Source organism: Squalius cephalus (genome assembly GCF_949319135.1).
Source record: "Squalius cephalus genome assembly, chromosome: 22".
Classification (NCBI taxonomy): Eukaryota; Metazoa; Chordata; class Actinopteri; order Cypriniformes; family Leuciscidae; genus Squalius; species Squalius cephalus.
In genome coordinates, this window is record NC_137143.1 from 24,325,011 (window position 1) to 24,342,468 (window position 17,458).

The 17,458-nt window shown below is 38.5% G+C and overlaps 1 protein-coding gene across 3 annotated transcripts in view; it reads right to left on the bottom strand.

Annotated features, from left to right (window-relative positions):
• Window positions 1-7,676: 7,676 nt before the first annotated feature.
• arhgef10la (Rho guanine nucleotide exchange factor (GEF) 10-like a) overlaps window positions 7,677-17,458 on the bottom strand; it is a 121,098-nt gene continuing 111,316 nt past the window's right edge. For all 3 annotated transcript variants that reach the window (XM_079856643.1, XM_079856642.1, XM_079856641.1), the window contains 3 exons: window positions 16,217-16,388; window positions 11,560-11,682; window positions 7,677-10,424 (listed from right to left, as the gene is read on the bottom strand). In XM_079856643.1, the coding sequence (XP_079712769.1) occupies window positions 9,889-10,424; window positions 11,560-11,682; window positions 16,217-16,388 (831 nt within the window). In that variant the 3' untranslated portion in view covers window positions 7,677-9,888. The remainder of the gene's footprint in view (window positions 10,425-11,559; window positions 11,683-16,216; window positions 16,389-17,458) is intronic.

The following is a 17,458-nucleotide window of genomic DNA, read 5'->3' on the forward strand; positions in this document are numbered from 1 at the left end:
GTGTTATTTGGATTCAAACTAAATCATAAGTAAAAAATTAACTGTTACCTTATTTATGTATAACGAGCGATTCCCTACATTATTACAGGACGTGTGCAAGTCAAGAAGTTCCATGAACGCAAACATCGAAAACACACATCCCGAAAACCAGCTTCTCAGCGCACGAATACTGAATTGAATTGTCTTTCAGTTCTTGCGCTTGTACTGACGAATTCAAGTGAATGTAGACAGTATATTCAAATGGGGTCCGTGCATTTGATCTTAAAGGGGCTGTAGTCTTATAAACCTGCTGCTGTGTTTTAAAGGAGACATATCATGCTTTTAAATCGTTCCTTTTTACATATAAATCATACATTTGTAGTCTATATAAAGCAGAACTGCAATGCTTGGGTCTGAATTCCTCATTATTATAGCTCCACAGGCCCCTTTTCTACCCCTTTTCTGATGTGCGTCTGAGAGCAACTCGTTTTGGTGCAGTCTCTTTAAATACAATTGAGACACTTCATACCCCGCCCCCTCTCCAGGATGCAGGGGTGACACTCGGTTCAACTCCACCCCGTACGGCCATTTTTGTAGTTTGATAGCAGAGATACGATTATCTAGCGGCACAGAAACTTTTTATTCACACGTTATTAACAAAATGTCAACAACGGAAGACTCGTCCAGCCAGCCTTACATGTTCAAGCCAGAGTCGGAGCCGGAGCGAGATGAAAATGAAGACGACGAACCTGCAGAACAACGTCTTCATATGGATGTATCGCAATGGTGTGTTACTGTATTTACACATGAAACTTTGGTCTTCTGACCTTTTACCACCGTTTCGATTTATTTTGATTAATATGTGCGAGGGAGAGAGAGCAAGACAGCGTCTAGTTTGGAGACGGTGTCTTGTTTACACTTTCGCCTGGCTCCGAAGAGAGCGAGAGTGCGTGCGCGCGACCGGGTCTCTCTCTCTCTCTGCTCGTTCTTTCAGTTAAACATGCGCCCTGTCACAAAGCGCGGCAGTTCATCTACATTAGACGGTGTAATGAAGCGTGTGGGTTACTACATCCAACAACCGAACATTTTAACTTACCCTCTCGTAACTTCTGCATCTTTTAGCTTGGACTACAAAATTGCAGCGAGAAATAAAAATGGCGGATTGCTCGAAGTGTTGGGCTGGAAGTCAATGTCCTTATTTGGCAGTTCCGCTGCAAATACTGTGACGTAATAGTTCACAAAACGTCATAGATAACAGAAAAATCGGAACAGGTTGAAAAATAAGGCCAAAACAGAATATAAAGATATCAACGAAGCACCTGAAGAGAATAATTTCAACTTTTCTGTACTTCTAAACACTCCAAATATACAACAAAATGCATTTAAGGGCTAAAAAAGTGGATTTAGCATGATACGTCCCCTTTAATCAAACAAAGGACAAATAAATTATTCACTACTCTTGACTAAATAGGCTGCCTTTTGTAACTTTACAAAAATATCTAGGCTATCTATATTTAATTTATTCCGTAATGAATATGCAGTGTTTTTTTTTTTTTTTACATTTCATTGATTACTGTAGTTGTTGTTGTAGTATCAAAATTGGAATAAAGAATTGATATTTTACTGTGTCCAAACATTTGTACTACTGACACAATCCTCAGCACTGAGCCCTGCTGGAGCTGCTCTAAATACGTGCTGTACTATTAAATGAAAGATAAAATATGATAGAGCAATAGAATGAAGAGTGAACGTATAACAGAAGCTCATGCAATGCATTTTAGCAGGCTTAATTAAGCATCAAAATAACTGAAGGAAATATTTATTTGATGGAAAAAATTAAGCCAACTAATATGATTTATATTCTTTTGGTTTCTCTACCAATACATTTAAAAATTACAAATGCAGTGAAAATACAGGTATCGGTTATAAGGTATCGGTAAGTACCAAAAATTAAAGTATCAGTATTGTACTCGTTCTGGAAAAAGTGGTATCGGTGCATCCCTACTTATTTATTAATTTATTTAAAAATGAATGAATCTAAAGTGCTTTCATTTGTCTCAAAGTTGTCTAACAAGTGATTTTAGTACACTAGTCTTTAAAACTAAATATGCAGAGATGATCCTATTCCCACTAATCTACTTCTAGCCATTTCTTCCTCAGTTGTAACCACACTCACGCACATCATCAACACCTCTCTTCACACTGGTACCTTTCCCACAGCATTTAAGCAGGCTCGGGTAACCCCACTGCTTAAGAAAGCCACTCTAAATCCAGCACATCTGGAAAATTACAGACCAGTATCCCTTCTTCCATTCGTTGCGAAAACACTTGAACGAGTTGCTTTCAACCAGATCTCTTCCTTTCTTACACAGAACAACCTCCTGGACAACAATCAGTCTGGTTTCAAAAGCGGACACTCAACTGAGACTGCCCTGCTCTCAGTAATTGAAGCTCTGAGACTGACAAGAACAGCTTCCAAATCTTCAGTTCTCATCCTGCTGGATCTGTCTTCTGCCTTTGACACAGTTAACCACCAGATCCTCCTGTCAATCCTAAAGATGAAGGGCATCTCGAGAACCGCACTCCAATGGTTCACGTCTTACCTCTCAGGTAGGTCCTTTAGGGTGTCGTGGAGGGGTGAGGTGTCTAAGACCCAACATCTAGCTACTGGAGTGCCTCAGGGCTCAGTGCTTGGACCACTTCTCTTCTCCATCTACATGACATCACTAGGATCTGTGATTCAGAATCATGGCTTTTCCTATCACTGCTACGCTGATGACACACAACTCTACCTCTCATTCCAGCCTGATGATCCGACGGTAGCTGCTCGCATCTCAGCCTGCCTCTCATTTCTGGCTGGATGAACACTCTCAGAAAAAAAGGTACGAAAGCTGTCACTGGGGCTGTACCTTTTTAAAAGGTACATTTTTGTACCTAATGGGTGCATATTGGTACCTTAATGGTACATATTAGTGTACCTAAAAGGAACAAATTAGTACCTAAAAGGAACAAAAGTGTACCTTTTAAAAAGGTACAGCCCCAGTGACAGCTTTCATACCTTTTTTTCTGAGAGTGAAGGACCACCACCTTCAACTAAACTTTGCGAAGACAGAGCTGCTTGTGGTCCCAACCAATCCAACACTTCATCACAACTTCACCATTCAGCTATGCTCGTCATCCATAACTCCATAAAGGTCAGCAAGGAACCTTGGAGTTGTAATTGATGATCAATTGAACTTCACAGACCACATTGCTAGAACTGCCCAGTCCTGCAGCTTTGTCTTGTACAACATTAGGAGGATCAGGCCCTTCCTATCAGAGCATGCTACACAACTCCAAGGGCTTGTCCAAGGGCTTGTTCTATCCAGGCTGGACTATTGCAATGCCCTCCTGGCTGGTCTTCCAGCTTGTACTGTCAAACCTCTGCAACTGATCCAGAATGCTGCAGCTAGAGTGGTCTTTAACGAGCCTGGGGTGGTGCTGCTCTTCTCTCTACTAATATGGCACGTCTTAGAGCTCAAACATGACAATCTGGGGCTCAGGTCAGGAAGCAGACAGACTGGCTAAACCGACCATCTGCTAGCTGTCTCACGTCACTGAGGTCAGATAAATCCCATCACATAGAGACTCTTGATATCCCATAACCCTTGAAATTCTGCAGCAGAGCGATGACATCTCTGATCATTATTTAATCTCATGTATACTTAATTTAGCCAAGGTTGCAAAGCCGACTCTGTGTTATAAATATGGTAGAACTATCACTTCTGACACTAAAGATTGCTTTATAAATAATCTTCCTGATCTCGTCAGCATCCCAGACAGCCAAGAAGAACTCGATGTTGCAACAGAAATGATTGACTCTCTCTTTTCCAGCACTTTAGACACAGTTGCTCCGTTGCGCTTAAAGAAGATTAAAGGAAATATTCTAACACCGTGGTACAATGAGCACATTTGGGCCCTTAAGAGAGCAGCCAGAAAAATGGAGCGTAGCTGGAAGAAAACAAAATTAGAAGTTTTTCGCATTTCGTGGAAAGAGAGCACGATTGCATACAAAAAAGCCTTAAAAACTGCTAGATCTGCTAATTTTTCTAAACTTTTAGAAGAAAACAAACACAACCCGAAACAGTGGCTAAATTAACAAAAAAAATAAAGCTTCAGCACCGGACGTTTCCAAACAGCACAGCAGTAATGACTTTATGAACTTCTTTACTTACAAGATTGATAATATTAGAGAGAAAATTATAACTATGCAACCATCTACTACAGTATCACATCAGATAGTGCACTGTAGTCTCCCTGAGGAAAAATTTCATTCATTCATTGCTATAGGAGAGGGAGAATTGTCTAAACTCGTTAAATCATCGAAATCAACAACATGCATGTTAGACCCTCTACCGACTAAGCTATTGAAAGAGATGCTTCCAGAGGTCACAGATCTTCTTCTTAATATCATTAATTCATCTTTGTCACTATGCATGGTAGCAGTAAATGAAGATATGTCATATCGATCAAAAGTTTAATATGGAGTACCACAAGGCTCAGTACTAGGACCGTTGCTGTTCACTCTGTACATGCTACCCTTGGGAGATATCATTAGGAAGCATGGAATTAGTTTTCACTGTTATGTTGATGATACTCAGCTCTATATTCCTTCGCGCCTTCTAATTATTGGGCAAAAAACCTCTGCACGTATTAACCCAGAATACTCTCTAACAATTGATTGCTGCTCTGTCAAGTCTTCATGGTCGGTTAGGAACCTGGGTGTGCTCTTTGATACCAATCTTTCATTTGAAAGTCACGTTTTTAGCATCTGTAAAACCGCATTCTTCCATCTTAAAAATATATCTAAATTACTACATATGCTTTCAATGAAAAATGCGGAACAATTAGTTCATGCGTTCATGACCTCAAGGCTAGATTATTGTTATGCTCAACTGGGTGGTTGCCCTGCACGCATAATAAACAAAGTCCAGTTGGTCCAAAACGCAGCAGCTAGAGTTCTTACTAGAACCAGGAAGTATGACCATATTAGCCCGGTTCTGTCAACACTGCATTGGCTCTCTATTAAACATTGTATACATTTTTAAATATTGCTGACTACTTACAAAGCACTAAATGGTTTAGCTCCCCAGTACTTGAGCGAGCTCTTAACGCATTATAGTCCTTCACGTCTACTGCGATCTCAAAATTCTGGCCAGTTGATAATACCTAGAATATCAAAATGGACTGCTGGCTGTAGATCCTTCTCCTATTTAACACCTAAACTTTGACGCATCTCTTTTACCTGGCATTCACATAGAACATTACATATCTATTATTCAAATCAGTTAAATGATTATTAGGCTGCATAGATTAGGTCAGCCGGAACAGGGGACACTTCCTATAACACCTGATGTACTCGTTACAAGAAGATTGGCATCTATGCTAATTTTAGTCTTTCTGTTTATTTTCCGAGGTTTACTGAAGTCAGCCGGATCCGGGCCGTATCCAGATCAGATGGTGGACCTGCGCCTAGACGCATCCACGACGCATCCCTGAAGTGCCAGCCTCATCAGCCCTGTGAGGGCCTCATCGACACGACAGCCATCAGCACTGATCCTCAACAAACTCATCTCCATAACGGCATGATGACTCCGACTACCAACCATATGGAACTGGATGCTATTCTGAATGTTCTGATCCAATCTGACTTCTGACCTGTAATGCTGCCTGAATCATAATCATACACAGTTCGCTCATTGGCCAGAGGAGAACTGGCCCCCGACTGAGCCTGGGTTCTCCCAAGGTTTTTTTCTCCATTCTGTCACCTGATGGAGTTTTGGTTACTTGCCACTTCCTTGGCTTTTGGCTTGCTTAGTTGGGGACATTTAATATTCAACAATATTATTATACGATGATGCAATTTTCTTCTAGAAACAAACTTTGTTGTATTATTTTCATGTTATCACTGTGAAGCTGCTTTGATAAAATCTTTATTGCAATAAGCACTATATAAATGTGACTTTAAAAAAAACAAAAAACATGTACATGTACGTTTTTTACATGTACCCTACTGCGTTAGATTAAACTGAGAAGGGTCATATCACTTACATATTGTTGTCCTACTGGTAGTTTAACTGCTTCTATTGTTCTCATTTGTAAGTCGCTTTGGATAAAAGCATCTGCTAAATGAATAAATGTAAATGTAAATGTAAATGTATCAGAAGTTCGACTTGTTTGATGTTTTTCTCCCCAGCAAATAACCTGCCTGGGTGATTTTCTTTTGTAACGAACAAAACCTCTCTGGGAAACAGCATGTAACTGCAGCTGTTTCACAGAACTGCGATCTCCAATCAATTTGGTCGCAAATCACAACTGCAAACACCCTTAATGCTGTAAACTACACTTACGTGGGTTAAGTGGGCTCTGAGTCATGTATTTGCCTAAGGCCAGCGTTCTGAAGCCAGCAGGAGTAGGATGAAGAGATTCAGCAGGAGATTTGGTCTGTCCTCACAACCCAGAACCTCCATTTCACTCTCACAGCTGTGTTTACACCTCTCATGCGCCATCTGAATACACCCAAGTGTCCTTGGGTTACACAAGTACCCCTTTTTCAAACAAAAAGGAGCTGTTGCTCGACATGAGAATCTGTGAACTTCGGAACCTGCTCATTTCCTCTGACTCTGACAGCAGAATTATGACCAGAAACAGACAAACAGTAGCACAGTCTTTGGCTATGTTCAGAATAGCATGCATTAGATAATACTCTTAAGTAAGTAAGTAAGGCAGTTTGCAAATTAGGACATTATGAATAATTCAAATCCGGAAGAAACCCCATTAAAAACTTCTGTAACTCTGCTGGGCACAGAGGTGCTGAACTCTGTTTTCAAATCTAAGATGTTCTGGCAGCAGCAACGGTTGAGTTTGTCACCGTCCCAACACACATACATTTATTCAGATCTGACCTTTTGATGCAGCCTGTGGGTTTTTCCAGTGTGGCATGTCATTTAATGCACCATACTTAACCACCACCTCTGTGTAAATTGTATATAATCACAGGGATTTTTACTTTTGTGTGGGTATCAAGAGATGGGGGGAAAAAAGCCAAGAATATTACAATATTCAGGGTTTCACACATTTACTTCAGTCTAATATGTGCACGGATAACAGCACGGCTGTTAAGAAGAATCAAACACAGAGGTCAATTTTAACACGTTTTTATTCCAGTAACAGTGAATTGACAAACATACTGTATGAGACTACATTTTATTAGTATTACAAAATCCTAAATATTCAGTGCATTTGGGGCACAACTGGAAACTTCAAGTGGTTACTTCATATGGATGGACAATGCACATAATGTATGTATTATTCATGTTAAACTTAACTCACTTTTACTTACAAATTTAATATCCAAACAATGAATGACTGTTGTGGTGCTACAGTTATTATATCCAGTGGGATACTATGCCCTTCATAAATGTTTTACATTTAATTGCAAATAAAAAACAATTTAAGTTCAACAATTTTTAAACAGTTTGCAGTACCAGGACAGATTATACATTTCGTACGTTCATAATGTTGCATGGTATGAAAAATGAATGATGACAAAGTAGTGAGGGGTTGAAAAATAAATCACTTAACTATATTATTCAGTAGCTATTTCTGAAGAATACTAGTGGCGTTTGCTGTCAAAACAGCTTAAAACAAGCTGGTCTATGCTGGTTCAGTTGGGCTCCAATTCTGGCCAAGCTGGTGTTTTTAAAAGTTTTATTCATTAATGAATTTATCATTTATCTGCTTGTTCATTTGTACCAAAAACAACTTCAGTCAATTCCCTTTATCATAATATAATGTGCATCTGGCACAATTCCCAATGGAAGACTACTGAATGTCTTAAATGTGGATTAAACAAGAACAAAGAACGAGGAGAACCAACTGCTTGCAGATGGAACTGCAATATTACACAAAATATCAGCATTAAATGCCCTTCAACAAGATCTAATAAACATCAAAAGCTTCACAAGATCCACAACTTTCCTGCAATTAGTAGTGCTTGTATCTTTCTACCACCAGCTGCTAATGAACTTGCTTGTTAAGTAATGGTGATTTAAGCAGAAGTTTCATAATGACTGCCATATGGTGAAAATGTTTTCAGGTTGTATCTATAAGAAGAAAAAAAAATGTGTCCACTAAAATAGAATTTTAATTAAGCTTTACAATTCGCCATCACAGAAATTTAGGCCGTCAAGTGTTTTGAAACCCATTTCACAAGCTTTTAACACTGACCTGCTCAGGCTTGACTTTCAACTGAGAATCATGCGTTCACATTATCAAGAGTCAAAGGGTGAAAGTATTCTCTGAGTGACTCACAAGAGCATGGAAAACCCTTTAACTTTGCTTCTTACTTTCCACTGATATGATTTCTTCAGATGCGGGGGAATAAAATACCCGAGCAGCTCTGTGGCGTGGTTAACTACAAAGAACATGATTCACTAAAGGTCGACCAGACTGAGGCCCTCAAGGAAATGTTCTGTCTGAAAAGTTTAGGCCATGATTATGGTAGAATTAGATTTAATACATGGATCAGCATTCTCTACCGTTAAGTAAAACACCTCCTATGTATTGACAGAGGAAGAATTAACTGACAATTTATCATGAGCCTTTGAGTCATGCAATATTTTTCATCTGAGGACCTGGAAGATCAATTAATATAGGAGACATTCTTTTTCTGGAATAGTGAACAGTAGAGTTGCGAGCCTCACATTTTGTACCACACATGCCCAGTGAAAAATTATTTCATTTACTCATCCTCATGTCTTTCCAAACCCAAATTACTTGTTCACTCCGACTATCCTGGTTACCATTTTTCAGTATTATAAAAATGAATGAGGACTGGAGCTAGAAGGGTCCAAAATGACAATAAAGCACACAAAAATGGAGCGCAGATAGCTTTGTGTGAAGAAACAGATCAAAATTTACATAATTCTTCACCAAAAATCTTGACATCCATCCCTAGTGATGTCTGATTTGTAAACCACTCTTCTTTTGAGTCAGATTTCTTTAAATTAATCAGGTGAGCCAGTTCACAAAATCGGTCTGGATGACTTGTTCAAGAATCAGTTCTCAAGGTCAACTCACTGGCTACGTTTACATGCAACCAAATAATCCGTTAGTAATCGGATTGACGACTCAATCGGACTGAAAAGCCTTCATGTTAACACCTTAATCCGATTGAGCGGATCAGAATTAAATTTCGAAAAGGGGTAGTTTATTCCTTTTCTAATCCGATCGAGAGGACATGTAAACGCTTGATCGGATTGAAAACCTAAACTGAAAGGACTGTTAGGACGAGTTGAATAAAGTGTGGAATAAATGAGAGTCCCGTCATTCTAAAATTCTCCTTTCACTGTGAAGAGTTGCAGGACAATGTCCCACCAGTCCTTGTTTTGGATTCTCATCCACAGACCACAGAAATATAAGCAGCATGGCACAACATACTCATTGTCTCCAAATTATGACCAGAGATGGATATTAAGTCTGCTGTTTAATAAAGAACCAATGTAGGATAATAGTTATTATGCGCAAACAGCGGGAAACTCTGTGAATTTGTGCAGTGTGCGCATGTCAAAAAAATTAATTCCGATTTAAAGCTTGTGACATATCAACATAGACACTGACTCAATGATCCAGTAACACTGATGCACTTGAGAAAAATGAGCACTAAATGAATTCTTTAGTGCTTATCACACAAATATATGACTTAAAAAATAAGTTGTACGGCCATATTTAATACTTTTTTTAAATCTTCCGTTTCCATTTATTGTAACTGCATTGAAAGGAGTCACCGGTACATCAGTACGAATGACGTGAGGGTGAGTAAATGATGACAAAACTTGAATTTCACTATTCCTTAAACATAATTTCAACTCAAACAGCGAGAGGAAGCTGCCAGATCATAAGCATGCTTTCTGTGGTGGCTGCTATCGAACCCTCCTTCAGTCGACGGAAGCCCTTCCCGCCTGAGATGACCGCTACCGAGGTTACCCTGTCCCTCCTCACCCCTTCCCTCTCGCAGGGCCGACCCCTGACCCACATGTCTGGATCGTCGCTGAGTTCGTAAATAGAGCCATCTTCCACGCTGTGTTCCAGAGATTCTAAAGACGAGTCTGAGGCTTCGTCCCCTCGTGCGGTTAACGGTCGCCCAGGCAACCCTGAGGTTGAGCGGAGGCGGTACTGTAGCAACAAGCCCCGCCCCTTCCCTTTGCCCTCCACATGGGCGGAAACACTGGGCTGCTGGAGAGATTCCTGAGACGACGAGTCACTCCGATCCTCCACTCCACAGGCCGAATCATGCCCTTCCACCATAGAATCCCGCTTCAGAAGATCAGGAGATAAAGTGCTGGAAAGGGCAACTAAGAAATCCACAGGCCCACAGTGTGCATTAAGGGATATCATCCCCTTACCTGTGCCACAGTAAAACACACAGAGCTCAGACGGCTTTAATCAGTAAAAAAAGCAGCAATGCCAGAGGGTAAGAAAAACCTTAAAATTTGATTTCTATTATTACACATTTAAATGCATATTACATACAAAAAGGACTTTGAATTAAAGGAATTGTTCAGAAAATTGGTCATTATGCTAATCTTCGCTTGTTCCCATCCTCTAGACAGTTTTTTCTTCTTCTGCGGATCACAAAAGATACAATTTTGAAGATTTTTTTCCATACAAAGACAATTCATTGTGGTGATGCCCCAGATGTCTTGCTCCAAAAACTCATAAAGGTAGTGAATTGACTTTTAAATTACACTGCCGTTCACTGCTGTTTTGTAATAAATTAATAAAATATTCAGCTGTATTTTAAACTGATCAAAAGTGACAATAAGACAAAATATTTCAAATAAATACTGTTCTTTTGAACTTTCTATTCATCAATAAATCTTTAAAAATAAAGCACAACTATTAAGCAGCACAAATTTGATAATAAAAATAAATGTTTCTTGAGCAGCAAATTAGAATGATTTCTGAAGGATCATATCATGTGACACTGAAGCCTGGAGTAATGGATACGGAAAATTCGGTTTTACATCACAGGAAAAAAATACATTTTAGAATAAAATAGAATACCAATTTTAAACAGTAATCATATTTCACAATACTGTTTTTGATCAAATAAATGCAGCTTCGGTGAGCACAAGAGACTTCTTCCAAAAACATTACATAAAATCTTATCGACCCAAATCTTATTTATTCATGGCGATCTTCCTGCTTCAGCTCTTATCAAATACAACACTTATGTGTGTGTCATGTCAGGTTGCATATTAAATATTTTATTACAAGACATATGAAACTACTTTTAGAGAGCTTCGCAATGAACTGACAAACGGAAAAGACTTTGTAAAGACAAAATTATATTTTTGTGTTCCACAGGAAAAAGCACACAGGTTTGGAACAACATGGTATCGAGTAAATAATGACAGTAGTTACATTTTGGGGTTAACTATTCTTTCAACAAAGGTCTAACTATTTGAATCATTATGTAATTGTCATGTCATTGCAGAGACAGAAGTTATGTACTATGAAGAGCCCCCATCTGTGTACCTGTAATTTTGGGGATGCCCTCCAGCTTGGGCACAGGCAGGGTGATGATAATGCCCTGGGCAGTTCCCACCCATAGCAGCCCCTGGCAAATCAGCAGGCTGGTAACTCTCATGCTCCTTTGACCTTCAGAAGAAAAAAAACAGGTATGACCATCACGACTTCTTTATGTCTATGTAGTATGATACTATTTTTAGCCAACTTTGAAAAGAACAAACTATGCTAAAGAATTTTTTTTTTTTTTTTTTTTTTTAAGCGTTTTCGCATTTGGCTCGTAAACTCTGGTATAGTCTTCCTGATAATGTTCGGGGCTCAGACTCCCTCTCCCAGTTTAAATTTTGATTAAAGACACATAATGCACCTCATAACCTTGTACTCCAGATATATCAGATCCAGTGAACATGATTATCTTTACTTAATGTTATGAACAGCAGCTACTCTAATTATTTTCCATTTGCTTTTCTGTTTTATCACGGGATGTCCATCCCGAGGTAACTAGAGAGTACGCCAGCTCCAGTTTGGATCATTACGAAGACTTCAGATGACCCAATACCTGTGAAGAGATGACTCCAACTCATGCGAGGACTTCAGATGACGCAAACTCTGAATCAACATACGCCACTGCCAAATTTACTATATATTGTAATCATTATGATCACAACCTGTAATAATTGCTTTAATGAGATGATTGTTTCTGCCTAAATGAATACATGATGTTAGCTAACTGCATGATTTGTATTATCTTAGAACTGTACATTTTTGGCATATAGACATTACTTTGACAGTCATCTCTGATAACAGATTACTTTAAATTGTAATGTAGAAACATGTATTTTTCTGTAAAGCTGCTTTGAAATGATATGCATTGTGAAAAGCGCTATAGAAACAAATGTGAATTGAATAGAATTTAAAAAAAATAACACTTTTCTGCTTTTATATCAACAATCATCGTTTCTATGACCAAGATAAAAAAAAACAAAAAAAAAAAAAAAAAAACAGCACACCGTTATGCTCTTCTCATCAGGTCTATTGAACTGGTCAATTATAGCAGTGGTATGACAACATTTAGATTGCTGTTGTTTAGACAAAAAGCAACATGGAACATTTGAATGACTTTATTCACAATACCCAAATACAATACCCCAGAAATCAGAAAGCAACCACAGTATAATTAAATCAAAGAAGAATGAGCACAGCAGAGTCTTCAGCAGGTATAGACAGTGGCTCGCTTTGCATGAACGAACGGCAAGTGGCTAATTGATTAATTTTCACGGCATGCTGCCTATAGTTTGCTATAGAACTTGGAGAGTCTTTGGCTAATGTGTAAATGAAGCATTTTCAGTATGGTAGTTAGTCACCAGGAAATCACTGAAGGTCATGAAAAAACATTAGCGAATGCACTGCATTAGGAAGAGCTCATTCTTAGAAATGTCAGCTGTCCAGTTCTGCAGAACATTCACCTATTATACATTCTGTTTCTGTGCAAGAGGGATCACCTTGATAATATATTGTCAAATAAATCTGCAGTACTACAGTAATGCATATGAATTCATGAATGCTGAAAACATAAGATGCTGAGGTTTGGGGAAAAAAATGCATATTGCATATTTTATTAGATGTCGTTGTAGTTGATGCATAATGTGTACTAGAACTTTTTCTGCATCATAATCATCAAGATTTTAAGTTGATCCGTTAACATTTGGTAGTGAAACAGCCAACATGAATTAACAATCAAGAACACATTCTCAACATTTATTTGATTAATCTTGATTAATGTTAATTTCTACATATATTCAAATATGTTCACATTTCATGTTTTATAAAGTAATATTATTGTATTGTAATCAAAGGTGAATTAACAATAGCATATTTATAAATACACATTAACCTAGATTAATAAATGATGTAAAATGTATTAATTGAAAATAAATAAGTGTTAGTTCAAGACATGCATAACTAATGTTAACAAGTTGAACCTTTGTTCTCATCTGAATATATAAGAGAAGATAACTGGTCATAACGGTTATTTTCAATTAAAGGGGGGGTGAAATGCTATTTCATGCATACTGAGTTTTTACACTGGTAAAGAGTTGGATTCCCATGCTAAACATGGACAAAGTTTCAAAAACTAAGTTGTACGTTTGAAGGAGTATTTTTGTTCCAAAAATACTCCTTCCGGTTTGTCACAAGTTTCGGAAAGTTTTTTTCGAGTATGGCTCTGTCTTACGTAAGATAGAGCGGAATTTCCTTATATGGGTCCTAAGGGCACTTCTCCGGGAGGACGCGGGCGCGCGCGCAACCGTAGACCAGAGCAAGAGAGTGAAAGCAGTTCGCCATCAAAGCGCCCTGCCCGGCTTTTGGGAAGTCAATGTCACCAAAGAAGTGTGTTTTTGGTTGCCAGGGCAAGACAACCCTGCACAGATTCCCAAAGAACCCAGCGTTAAGGAACCCGTGGATGGAGTTTGTTTTCCTGAGCATAAACGGAGTTGTGTAAGATTGTTGTTCCCTGCATTTCGGCGATGATTGTTTTATAAACAAAGCCCAGATCGTCGGATTTGCAGATCGTCTAATGCTTAAGGATCGAGCAGTCACAATGATAAAGATTCACGGTCGTGCGTTGGAACGGTGAGTAAAACTGTTCAACAAATGTCTCTGTGTGTTGTTAGCTCGGCGGGTAAGCACAGCTAAGCTTCGCCCACACGGCCCGCCCCCAGCCGCTCGTTTTTTTCCGGAAAGACTCGGTACACCCTAACTTTCAATTAAAAATATAATAAAACAAAAGACTTTTTGGAGATATGAAGGATGCAATATTACTCTATAGGTACTCAAGATTAACAGGAGATTGAGTGAAAATGAGCATTTCACCCCCCCTTTAACTGAAGTAAATTTCAAGATTTTATGTAGTCTCAATTTTCAATTTCTTTCCAACGCATTTGATTTAATTTCAATATTTCATGTTAACTTTCAATTAATATGAGGTAATAAAAGCCGCATGTTTAATATAGAAATTATTTAAGATTTTTACATTGCAGGTCACACTTATTTATGATGGTATTATTATTATTATACAAAATAATTTACAAAATAACTAACTACAATATTAATTTAAGGGCAGTTTAAATATAAAATGAAATATGTAAATGTATTATTTTATTATATAATATTTTATTACTATAAAACATTTAGTTTCAAAGATTCTCTTCTGTATAATATCAACTTTTCCAGCTATTATTAAAGAGGAAGGATTCAGCCTCAGTGTGTTAAAGAGATGTCTGGCTTGCTTATCGTTTTCTAGCTGAGGAGAAACTGCAGAATAATCGGTTGCTTTAAGACAATAATTAATTCATCACCCATCACTTGCGAGCAAACCTGTGGGATTAGCAGACCATTGATCTGTAATAACTCTATCAGTCCTCCTATGTGTGATGTGTGCGGATTAGCATATTCAGGAAAACCAATGGGATGTTCTGTGGGCCTAGGGTAAAAAAAGGGGAAGAAGGCTTCTGCCAAAGCTTATTTTCACTTTTGTGCTCTGTGGACTGTAAACCCCCCGATATAACACGTAATTGTAGCGTTACCTCACCTAACATGAACTACATATTTAAACACAGCCAGCTGCACAGGTTTGACAACAGCCTCAGGGTTGCAGGACCTTCGCCGCAATACTCACCTTTTCTCCCTCACGTGTCTTTTGAAATACAGCAGTAAATTTGATCTAAAGGTTTGAAGGTCTCGCTCGTTGGCAAAAAAAACCTGAGGTATATATAAAAAATGTTTTTTCTTTTTTTTATTGAGATGCGGCTATAGCAACAGGCCAGTTGACATTAATTTGCTCTGGACAGTTCCTCAAGTCTGCAACACCACTTTGGTTTTATTTTTCTCCTTCTCCTTTGTATTCCACTTGATCGCAATTGTCTGTGACAACCGGAGAATCGTGGCTAAACGTGGACGATCGCATTCAAGTGAAATCAAACATTATTAGACCGTCTGAAAGGAGTTATTCTGCTCCGGAGGATTCTGCGAGCAACTGGAGCTATGCCGCAGATTTTCTCTTTATATAGCCTGATGTGTGGCGCGGAATTGAATTGAAGCGACAGTTTGCTGCGTGGATATGTAAATAATATTTATAAACTACGCTTTTTGGTCCCCTTGCTTATAATGAATGTTTACTTGCGCTACCTTTCACAGAAGGCTTTGCCTTGTATACATTTCATCTAACAGTAAAGGAGGGATGAAGTAAAAAGAATTTGGTCATTTTAAGATTTAAGTGGATCCAAGATTAAGACAGCTAAAGGTGAGTATTCAGAGGTAAAAATTACCAACATGCCGCGGCTGCTGATGTCATGAACAGAGCGTTGCCATGGCAACATTTCAAATGGAAAGCTTTGTCTGTGCCATTTTGACTTTTCCTGCCTGTAACCCCACAGCTCCATTACTGCTCTGCGGGATCTTAAGTTAGCTACTTATTCACGGCCTATCCCTGGAGAGCCAGCCTACAGGAACCATTCCAAAGAGAACTTCTCCGTTATTACCTTTTTATCACTAGAAGAGTGGTTCAAAGAAAAGATGGAAACAAGCACTGATCAAGCATGTGAAGGCATACAAAAATGTCTAAATTCAAATGAATGGAGATTCACAGGGTCAAAGGAGAGATACTCACTGGGGTTGTAAAACGACGAGGGTGTGGAAATGTTGATCTCCTGCAAGTGTTCCAGCGTTTCCGTATGGAACAAGCGTATAGAGGAACCTTCTGAAAAGGCCATCCATACGCCCCCTCCGGCTCGTACCATGTGGGCCACGCTCACCATCGGGTTCTGATGGACCTCAAATCTCTAGGACAGAATGGAGGACAATGAGATTACAATAGAGAGATTGGAATTATCTAACTTCATATCGATACAGGTCAAGTGGAACAGCATGTCACATTTCTCAAATCAAAATAGTCTCCGCTACACTATTGAGAGGAAAAAGAAAAAATATTAAAGGCAAAATTTCAACCAAAAATGAAACTCTATCATCATTTACAAACCCTCATGTCATTCTAAACCTGTGTGAGTTTCTTTCTTCAGAGGGAATACAGTCAAATATCTTTTTTTGTGTTTCTCAGAAGAAATCCTCTTGGACAAGACGTCAAATGATACAGAATTTTAAGAATCTTGACACGAGTCACTAAAATCTTATGTTCACATATAAAATGGTCATTATGACATTTCTGACATTTAAAATTGTGCAAGACATTTTTATGGATTTTGCAAATTGTCAACACTGGAACATTTTCGTTTGAATTCTGAAGACCCATTATGTATTTGAGTTACATTTATTCAGTGGGAATTCAGCAAATACTCATTTCCAAAGGGATGATACATGCCATATTATCTTTAATATAAAATTCACACTAAAATTGTACCAAATTCTGTGCACAGCAAGAAAATAAACTATAATAATGCTGTGTAAAGCCTAAACGAGAGGTGATTAACCTCTTCCAACCGGCAATCAGATGGTCAGAAGAATTTCGGACATGCCAGAATTTAATGGCAGTATTAAGAATTTAATACATAAATTGGAAATGCTAAATCCTCTTGATATCTATAGCCGATGCTTTTGACAATATATCTGGATACAGGATTTCATGGTCTATTGGCGTAACTGGCATGGGGGTTATCGCGCATATTTCACATTTATAGTGTGAGCAGTCAAGTCGCAGCTCGATGATCGGATCGTATTGTGTGAGCACATAAATCGTGAGTTTACATCGCAAGTAGGGATGGGACGGTATGAAAATTTCATATCATGATAATAGTGACCAAAATTATCGTGATTATCAATATAATCACGGTTTTGTTAAAGCGAGATGAAAGTGTTCAAAAATAACTGATGCTCACACTGAAAACATTTCAACAAG